General features: G+C 34.1%; 1 protein-coding gene across 1 annotated transcript; it reads right to left on the reverse strand.

The window, feature by feature from the left end:
- Positions 1 to 1,051: 1,051 nt before the first annotated feature.
- On the reverse strand, positions 1,052 to 6,862 carry LOC113780995 (chaperone protein DnaJ). The gene is made up of 3 exons (XM_027326813.1): positions 6,537 to 6,862; positions 1,510 to 1,659; positions 1,052 to 1,398 (listed from the first exon to the last, which is right to left on the reverse strand). Exons 1-3 carry the CDS (start codon positions 6,765 to 6,767, stop codon positions 1,321 to 1,323), a joined length of 459 nt encoding a protein of 152 aa, XP_027182614.1. The 5' UTR covers positions 6,768 to 6,862; the 3' UTR covers positions 1,052 to 1,320.
- Positions 6,863 to 10,799: the final 3,937 nt, after the last annotated feature.

Here is a 10,799-nt window from a genome sequence, read left to right on the forward strand (position 1 = left end):
TGGGCCTCCTGTCCGTATGAGGCAAATAATTTGGATCTCAGCAGGAAAAGTCAAAAAGTAGTCCTGACGTCCTGTCAAGTCATCGTCAGGCTTGTCGGTGTCGGCAACCTTTTGCCGCTCATCTAATGAGCAGCGAAAGCTTGGAGGAAAAAAAATTGAAGAAATTATACAAAATCACAGCAACTAAAAATAAATACAAATTAATTCTAATTTTATTCATAGCCGCTTACCTAAAATGCGGCGATCCTTAAACCAGAACCCCCTCTCGAATACCCCCAATTTTTTAAACTTTTTCAATTTTAACAATATTCTTAGAAATTCGCCCAATAGCTTTTGTACCATATTATTCCCCTATCTATTCTGTTCCTTTTTTTCAAAGAGCCCCCATCTATTCAGTAATTACTTTATAAACAGATAATTTCGCCTGGTTTCAATATCAACAATGTCTGAGTTATTAATTAGTTTCCTAAAAGAGTTATCAATCAGCTCGTACAATTATTGAAGAATAACAACTTTTATTTTATCGATTACCTATTTGTGTTTGATATAATTCAAAATGGAATTGATGCAAATTCATTATTATGATTTGTTTGTGGGAAAAATAATGAGTTGTTTGTTTTGTATATTCTAGAATGTATATATGATAGCTTCACACAACTATATTTGAACTCAAAACCCGAAAAAGGCTGGTTTGATCGCCCAAGCAATTACTTTTCAGCCAAAACTGAAATGGCATATATTTATTAGCACATAATCCTTCTTTTTAAATTGATTTAAAAAAAAGATCGATACATAGATGTAGCGTATGAAATAAATCTTTTCCAAGAAAATTCGAGGGAAAGTATAATACACTGTCACGAACACCCCAACCCCACCCGCCCCCCCCCCCCCCCCCCCACACACACACACAAAAAAAACCAAAAAAAAAATTATCCCATTAAGAAATATGCTTATTATGAACAAGAATAGGGGAAGATTTTAAGTTCTTTAATTTCTTCTATTGATGTACATGATATACAGAGATAGTTTTTTTCTTCTCTAATGAACGGGAGGAGAGAAAACACTGTAATTACCATCATATGAGATACATAGGACTCATTCCTATAAACATATATGTTGTTAAAACTGTGAAGTCAATAATCAAATTATTTAAGGCCCTTCTGTCAACTGCCATGTATTCTATGAAAGAATCAAAAGTTAAATGAGATTCCTGTTAAAACCCATCTTCCAACCAGTATACTGAATTCTTGTAATGGTAGCAGCCATTTCTACAGCTGCTTAGCATTGTTGCATTGTTTACCAGCCAAAAATCATGCCATACTACTTGGCAATGGGAGGCTCCCCCAACCACTTCGCACGATAGCCTGTTCCTTTACAATCAGAGCAGCGCATGGAACCCTGAAACACGAGGATGAACATTCTGTAAGGTGATAATTGATTTTGGAAGCACAAAATACAATTACATTATCTAAAAGTCAGCATATTCAGATCTCAGAATCCATAAATTACCTTTCCTGCACAGATAACGCAGCTAGTATTCCGTGATGGTACTTGACACAACATGTTGTCACCAATAATGAAGAAACCAGTACCATTGCACCACTTGCAGTCTACATGCCCATTCGAATTGCAAGAAGAGCAAGCCACAGGTCTTGGTTGCTGAAAGCGAGAGTAGGTGTATCAGGCAAGAACTCAAATACAGACACAAGGACTCCAGCATAACTAAAAGAATCCATTGAACAGACATCAAATTGACTAGTTTCTCCAGAAATCAGGAGTCATGCTCGATGAAAACATCTGCTACAAAATTGGAGTCATATAATAATTTTCACAATAAGGGTTTCCTTTGTTGTTTGTCAATTGATTCTGTCATAATCAGACCAAAGCATTCTAACATTTTTAATCTGCAAGCTGACATGCCAATGTGATTGATATCAAAAAATTTCATTCCTACTCAATCTTTATGCTAAATATATGAGCAAGAAAAATGACCATTCAATGCTTAGACTTTGGAAGCTACCAATAAACGTCTTATTTACCTACCCAAAAAAAAAAGATGCAGATTTATTACAGCTAGAGGAAGTGACATTAGCTTTTCCAGCTTCAGAAGGTTTACTAACAGAATAGAAAACATGATGAAACTTAAGTCACATAAGCTAAGCACCTATGGAGTGAGTGAGTTTTAAACTTGCAGTCAAGGGCATGGCATTCATGTTAAGGTAGAAAATCTGCACAAAGTAAGAATATTTATCATCCTCCCACCCCCCAAAACAAAACACCCGAAAAAAAAAAAAAAAAAAAAAAAAAAAAACCATTCTCTCTCACATTCTTATCTTTCCTTCAAACCTGCAGCACTGGTAATGCTGTGCTCAGACCTGATTTCTTGAGCCCTAAAGGAGCCCCAAGATTCCAACTACTCTGCATATCTCTCTCTCTCTCATATCTTTCCTCCCAATCTCAAAAACTTGCACTGCTATCTTCAAACCTGATTTTTAGAGCCTCTATAGAGCCCCAAGATTCCAACTACTCTGCATTTATCGCATTCTCTTCTTTCATGTATTATGTTTTCCTACTAGCACTCCTGCTTCGGTTAAACCTCTTTTTTGACCCTAGATACAGCCCTAAGACTCCTACTCTTCCAATTCCTACTGAAAAGTAAGCTACATTTTTTCTTGAGTACTCATCTGAACAAACTTAAACCCTGGGGGGGTTATCAGAGGTTCATACACAACCTAGAAACCCTCGTCTAGCTGCAGAGTAGAGAAAACTCCGAGCAACCAGCTCCATTCCTGAACCTCTAGGCATTAAACTCATTGCAAATTGGGAATTCTCACTCAGCACCCGCCTTTATTCATCTAGCAAGCTGGCAAACTCCCGAATTACTAATCTATCTTCTGTTAAAAATGGAAATGCAAAAGTAAGGATACTTTCTTGCTACTAAATGCAAATTACTGTGCCATGCTAGTAATAGGCAAAAACCGCAATGGTTAGACATCGGTGGAATAGTCAGTTTAAATTATGATGCTATAATAATCAAAATCAATGAAAATTACCTTTCTCTGTATAGGGTTACTGAACAATGTTTTGATTCTTTTCCAAATGGTAAATTTTCATTGTAACCTACATTCCAGTGAATGAGCATCTCTAATTATCTACAAGGAGTTTTATCAGCAAAAAGCATTCACAAATGGAAAAAATGGCAGTTGGGCCTAAGGCAGTTTGAGCTTTAGTCCTGAAACAGTGTCAAAACCAGGTATTGATTCAGGAAAAGAGTGCAAGTTTCCATAGCTTAACAGTTGTAAATTTCATGTTACATACACTCTTTCTTTCCAAAGGACACAATATCCAACTAGAAAATAGTAAGGCAAGCAAGCTCAAAATACCTTACCTTTATATGTAAATAATATTAACTCAACACTTTTTCTTTTAAGCAATACTAACTCTCAACTTTGATCCAAAAAGGGGCAAAAACTGGAGATTCCATGAAAATTTTCCCTTTGGAGAGACACACATACCTTGTCTCACTTTATGCTTGCAATAAGCAAAAGAGGAAGAAGAAATGAGAGAGAACATATCCCTTCTTTAAACACTGCCATTTATAAGATACATGTACTTTTGAGGTGCAAATTTACTTGGTTATATGGAATATGCTACACAACTTTATGTTATACAGCATTCTTCCATCTTAAAAAATGATCCTTTTCCCTCATTATCTCAACACTAGTTTTGAGGTCACATAAAGTGTTCAGAAATGCCAAAATTGCTCTTACAGCCTACCAACAAAACCAGCATGCGTTATACAGATAACCAGCTAGTTCAATGTTTAGATGCAGCCTTTTCCTAATGACAATAATCTGTAGGTTCATCCAGATGAGTAAATGTGAACAACTCAATCTATTGCTGGTCCTTAACAAGGAATTGCTAATAAGCGTGAGACATCAGCTTGCTTCAACTATGTCCCTGCCCTTTGTTTCACCCAAATCCAATGCCCTCAATGGAACTATCCAGGTATGTAAGATGTGTTAAAACCTTAAATATAGCTGCGCTCAACATATTGGGACATTGTCAAATCCATATTATACTTTGTTGACAGATATATGCCTCATAATTAATAGATTTTGTACCTTCTTCACACGGTATATTTCATTGATATTTGTACATGAACAATGATGTCATGAACGTTACCATCAAATAATTAACTTTATCGATCACTTGGTTCTTTGCTGTGAACATTGCCAACAATGAACAACTAAGGACTGATTCATTTGTATTGTACTGAGTTGAAAATCTGTTAATTACACGTATTATTTTCATGCAAATTACATGACAAGAAGCAAAAAGGATGCAAAAAATACAGACTGTTGCTTATCGAAACTCCTAAAAAAATATTCTACTCTTGTAACTCTCACTGCAAACTTGTAAAGCGTTCTTTCTTTCAACACCTTTGCCCACCTTCTTCCCAACATTAAACTAAAGTCTGGCAATTACACCTTCACCAAAGCTATATATTTTCACAAAGAAAAACCTACAACATTACCCTTTCATAGATTGAACCCATATGTTCCACCACCAAGTTCTCACAACCAGTACTGACGACTTGTGTGGATGTAACCTGTTCCTCCAAATCTTCCTAATCTGAATAGAAATTTAGGACTGAACACTGTTTCTACTAGTTTGACTGAACAGATGTGATCCTAATAATTCAACAAGGGATACATAATGCTTATTAAGGGGAGAAAGCAGATTAGCTGCATAAATGACAGGCCCTTCTTCTTTTTCCAGAAACAATTCTTCCTGGCAGTTTTAACTCCTGTCAATACCATAATTTGTGAGCTTTGGAAACAGCTTGAACTCCCATCAAGTACGTGAACTTCCAATGAGAATGCACAGTGGGTAATGTAATTATAATGTACATCTCACAAACTTTCATAATTATTTTCCATTCAGGTTTTTCATGACAACCTGGCTACCACCAATACATAAATGCTCAAAATAATTTGTCCCAGAAGAGTTGTACTCCTTCCTTCTAAGTAGAAGTGGGAAATGTATGTGAAATTCAACCCTTTACTACCTTTCACCTCCTTATTTTCACAAATAGCAGGAACTCACACAATTACTGAAACACAGTTGCTTTGTATTCCCTTCTATATGAAACTCATCCACCTCAAGAATGATCCAAGCTCCTCTTCAGAAAAAGGAATTCAAGCAGCAAACAAATGAGTTATGACTAGCTAGAGAAAAGACGAACATGCAGGTAATTTTTTTTTTAGATAAAAACAGATTGATATTACCAAGTCATTTGACCTCAAAATGAAGAAAGGCAACAAACATGAAAGTAACTTTCTGATCTATGAAAGTGTGAGAGCTGGTGTAGAAGAATAACACTAAACCAGCTAATCCCTTTAGAAGTAGAAAATACTTGATTGGCAACCATAAAGTTATGTTAACCTCTGGATTAGTCACTTTTTGAAAGTGCCTTTAGCAATTGGGAGTTAATACAATCTAACTATATAAACTAAGTTGCTTTTGACAGTTAAATTGCCAGACAAATAATTCTTCAAGTTAGTATATATAACTCCTATCCTATCAGTCAGTTCCCCCAGAGAAGTTCTCACAACATCTACTACAAATATACAACGTAATGCTCCACAAACAATATAGTTTAACAAAATCAAAGTTGTATTGAAAGTAATCTGTAGCAAGCTAAAGGATCAGATGAATTATTAAACTTGAAATATAAGGAAGAAAAAGCAGAGCTCCAATCAGATGACCTGAAAAAGCACAGCAGATGAACATAGTCTGCTTTTGACTCTTGAAGTTCTACCATCAAAACTATTTGCTCCATCGATAACTCTCTTTTTTAGAAGGGATACGGTGATGCATTCAATTTTGACAAGCATGTGATCTCTCCCCCAAAAGTAACCAATCAATAACTCCACAAAAGATTTTCTCCCACCACCACACCACACACCAACCACACCCCACCCAACCCCCCCCCCCCCCCCCCCCCCAAAAAAAAAAAAACAAATGTGCCTTCTAGATGAGGATAAAGAGCATTGTCAAGCATAACTTTCCGCAGCAAATTAAACATATTGTGAATGATGAATAGACAAAAAATAATAATAAAAGAAACAGAAAACTGAAAATTTCTTGATGATTCAACAAAATTACAAAAAAAGAAAAAAGAAAAAAAAGGCTAAGAGCTTCATACTACAACTAAATCTATACCACGAACTAATTGGAGCTTCAAAATTTACTAAACAACAATAATAAAATTAACTCTTTCCTGGAAAAAATTCTCTTATCCAGCTAAACTCATCAATCATATGACTAAATGAGATTTAAAAAAAAAATTACTTCATCGACGTGACTAGCTGAGCAATTTATTTATATATATTTAAAAAAAAAAAACACCATCCATTGTTCTAATCTTGAGCATCTCCACAGAAATGAAAAAGGGTTGAATCCAAAAACCCACAAAAATTTTTCACAAAAGAAAAAATTCAAATGAGGAAAAAGTGGGATGGGGAGTTCACCTGAGAGATTAACCAGGCACGTTCCATGCGCTGAATGAAATTGGAAGAACCCTCATAAGAATCCACCATTGCAGCTCTCACAACAAAACGGGGCTTCGTTGTTTTTGCATAACTTCCCAATTCAACTCTTCTTCTTCTGCTCCCTGTTGATGCAAAATCTACAAGATTATTCCTGGGACCTGATGTTGGGCATGAAATTATTGCACCACTCCAACAACACCCACTTGCCATTTCTTTTTTAGTTCATAAAAAGATTTCCGAATTGGAAAGAGAAAAAAGAGTTTAATTTGAAACGGAAAGAACCAAAAGAGAAGAAGTTGTGCGTGACATGAGAAGCAACTGGTTTTGTCGTCCGTGTTTTGGATCCAATCGCGCGACGCGCAAAAGGTTAAAAACGTGAAACTACTGCACAATATATGATCTAATGTCTGACCCGACTTAGTGTGGGCTAGCAGATTTGATTTATTCAGCATCAGCCCATTTACTATTGGAAGGATACGCCCTCTCTCCCCGACATCCAGGTTAGGGCCGCGTTGGCCGGAGCTCGACCTAATCAGCCTGAAAGAAAAGAGCCTCGCCAATTGGAGCTCGACCCATTCAATCCAAAAGAAAAAGGATTGAGCCTATTATAATTTTGGGACGGATAGAACTTTAACCTAGAACTGAGACCCAATTAAAATATAAGTCGAGTTTGTGTCTTTATAGGTTGAACCTGATTAAAGCTCGACCTATTATTATTATTATATTTGATTTGATCATGTTTTATTATTATTTTTCATGTAATTTAAAAATATTAGACACTATTATTGTTGGAAAACTTTTGATTTATATACTTTTAATGCATTTTTTTGCTAATTTATGTGTAATTTTAATATTGTAGATTGCAAATTGACTTTACTACTTAATGATTATAGTAATTATATGAAGAAAACTAAGGAATATTAAGTGAATTTGTGTGATGCCCGGTAATTTGGACTTTACTAAATTATAAAAATAAATTGAAAAAATATGTGTTTATACTTTTTACTGATAGTTTGTCCTATCGAACCTTTGCATGTAACTTGATTTTTAGACCTTCCTTTATTTTTCTTCTTGTTCAATTGACCTCTTGGACCAATTTGTTAAATTCATAGGAGCTCCAATCAACATTTCCCTCACTTATTGGGCCTAAATGCATAGTTTGAATCTTTGAGAGTCATATTATAATTTATTTCACACCAAGATACAATTTTCAAAGTCTCAATGGAGCTATTTTGTAAAATTTTCCTTGAAGTCCATCTGTAAGCCAAGACATCTAGCATATTGTTTTTCAAAATAGCTAGTTTGGGAGGGAGGAAATGAATAGAAAGGAAGGGATTTGGACGAATGCCCTGCTCTTTTGGTTGTTGGGGGAGTAGAAGTGATGAAAAGAAAGGATTTGACACAATTTTACTTTCCTCTCACCCTCGAAAAACTTTTTGCCCAAAATTGGGCTGAAACGAAAGGAAAGAGAATGATTTAAGTGCAATTTTCAAATATGACAGATTTATCCTTAAAAAGGTAATGCAAAAGTATTTAATTCCCGATAAATCCCTCTTTTGAACAAAACCTAGTCACTAGAAAACATCATCTCACATTTTCTCCTCCTTTCTAAAGAACTTAATTGCTTCTTTGGTGCCGTCAAAGAAGTAGGTGGCCTTTTAGGGCTCTTTTTCTTTCATAAGTTAGTGATCAAATTTCTTTCATTCTTATTTTACTTTCTATGGGTCATTTTAGTTTTGCTTGACTTAAGCATTAAAGGCATGAGAATTATGGATTGAGAATAAATTTACTACTAAATACTTTATCAATTTATTACTTAATAGACTCATAAAATAAATCTATTACCAGCAATAATTTTAGATGGATAAGGAAGCAAATGAACAAGTTTCCTAAATATTACTACTTATAGAAAAGGCATATTTGTAAAGTAACTTATTTAACTATCATTTCTTTTCATTTGTCTTCAACTTCCAAATAAAAGAAAACTACTTACTTCTTTTCTTTTCTAAACTCTCAATTAAACAACTTGAAAAGAAACTTGTATCATTTCTCTTCTTTTCTTTTCCTTTCTAACTTGTCTTTTCTCTTCTTTTCTTTTCTATCAGGTCGGATGTTTTAGGTTGTGCAGTAGAAGTTGAAGAATCAATGTGTGACTGTGCAATCTACTCTTCAAACTGTCTACTCAAACTTGTTGCTAAACATGGAGGTACAAGTGGATTCTTTAGTGATGTCTCAGGCTCTTTTCTTGCCCAATTCCAAGATCCTTACTCATCAAATGTGATATCTCTACTAATAATCACCTTTCCTATATATGGGTTGTAGAAAATGCATCTTTCTTGTATCTCTTAGTCTCGTTACTATATACAAGAAAATGCATCTTTCTATCATATCGTCCAATTTCTTCCTCAAAGCATCTGGAACATGGGTATAGGCAAGACAACTAAACACTTTTTAAGTGGGAGATATTTGGTTTCTTACCATTCCAAACCTCCAGTGGGGTTTTCCCAAAATTGTTTCTTATAGAACACCTGTTTAAGATATAAATAGCACAGGAAATAGCTTCCACCCAAAAAGCTTTAGGCATATTTTTAGCATGAATCTTAGCTCTAACCATATCCATCACAGTTCTATTCTTCCTCTTAGCTATACCATTTTGTTGAGGAGTATATCTAGCTATCAACTGATGTTTAATATCATGGTTTGCCAAATAATTATCACACACAAGAAACTCAGTGCCCCTATCAGTTCTCAAGATTTTAATATTGTAGACACTCTGCTTTTCCACATACATTTTGAAACTTTTAAACACATCACATGCATCAACTTTATTCTTCAAAAAATACACCCAAGTCTTTCTGCTAAAATCATTAATAAAGGTGATAAAAGACCTACTGCCACCAATGGAAAGAACTTCAAGTGAGCACAAATCTAAATGAATCAACTCCAATGGTCGCTTCGCCTTCCAAGCCTTGCCTTTAGGAAAAGGATCTCTGTGTTTCTTTCTCAAGATACAAGACTCACACTACTTCTCAGGATAATTGATAAAAAGCAATCTCGAAATCAATTTCTTCTTCGCAAGAAAATTTAAACTTGCAATATTCAAATGTCTAAAATGCAAATACTGCAACCAAGAATCACCAAAAATCATAGGATCAAAGCAAGGTAAATCTCCATAGTTAAGAGAAAGATGCCACAAACTACTTCATTTTTACCTTGGAAATTAATCCCAATTTATCGTTACTAATTGTACCATTATGATATTTAAAATGCAGATCACATATTTTTTACTAACAACTACCCCAAATTCAATAAATTATGATAAAAACTTGGCACATAAACGACATCAGAGATATAATTAGAGGAACCGTTTTGTAGAATAATTTTAATTTTACCTTTTCCAAGAATAGGCACCATTTCATCATTTCCAAATCTCACAAAAGTTTGAAATGACTCATCCAAATCAAAAAACATTTCCTTTTTACCACACATATGATTATTGCAGCCAGAATCAATAAACCAATCATTCTTTGATTTAGTTTAGTTGGTATGGACATTAATCTCTAACTTATTAGTTTCTTGATTCTAACTCTCAAACTTTTTCATTCCCTCTTGACCATTCTAAGTAGGGTTGTTCATAATTTGGAAAACAAAAATGAAAACCATTGAACTGATTTAGTTTAGATAAATTGGAATTCGATAAAACAAAAATATATCTAATATTTGATATTTGTTGAAATAATTTGTAAAGTACACTTAGAGTTAGATTCTTGAGGAATCAATTAATGCCAAAATCTTTAAATTAGTTATAACCAAATTAGATATATTAATATACATACGAAATTACTAATAAGTGATAACTAAGTAATAATTGATGAGCACTAAGTACTAATAAACTATTAATGTACTATTATTAGCTAATTTATTAATTTGGTCTACAAATCCAATTTTTCAATTTAATTTAGTCTACGCACATAGCATAAAATTACTAAGTCCTAAATATTCTTTAGAAAATTTTGGATGTTTCAGATATTTATTGAATTACTAGTTCTCCACTGAAATCCAATTAACTATTTTGAGATTTCCAAAAAAAAAAACTATGAATGGTAATTTGATGTTGATCTTGTCAAAAAAATTGAAAAATATCGAATTTAAATAACTTTATTACCAATTACATACAGTTTAACCCTTGTACTTATAAAAAGAAGGTATTACATGCTTCACATGTACTAGCTGGACTGCCGA

The sequence above is a fragment of the Coffea eugenioides genome, chromosome 8 (assembly GCF_003713205.1).
Source record: "Coffea eugenioides isolate CCC68of chromosome 8, Ceug_1.0, whole genome shotgun sequence".
In the NCBI taxonomy this organism is placed as follows: Eukaryota; Viridiplantae; Streptophyta; class Magnoliopsida; order Gentianales; family Rubiaceae; genus Coffea; species Coffea eugenioides.

Bases quoted from the DNA above. Each gene is read 5' to 3' on its own strand.
- LOC113780995 (XM_027326813.1), bottom strand. From the start codon at position 6,767: ATGGCAAGTGGGTGTTGTTGGAGTGGTGCAATAATTTCATGCCCAACA. The intron at 1,660-6,536 runs GTGAACTCCCCA...TCTCGCTTTCAG, and splicing joins GTGCCTGGTTAATCTCTCAG to CAACCAAGACCTGTGGCTTG. The intron at 1,399-1,509 runs GTAATTTATGGA...CTCGTGTTTCAG, and splicing joins GCGTTATCTGTGCAGGAAAG to GGTTCCATGCGCTGCTCTGA.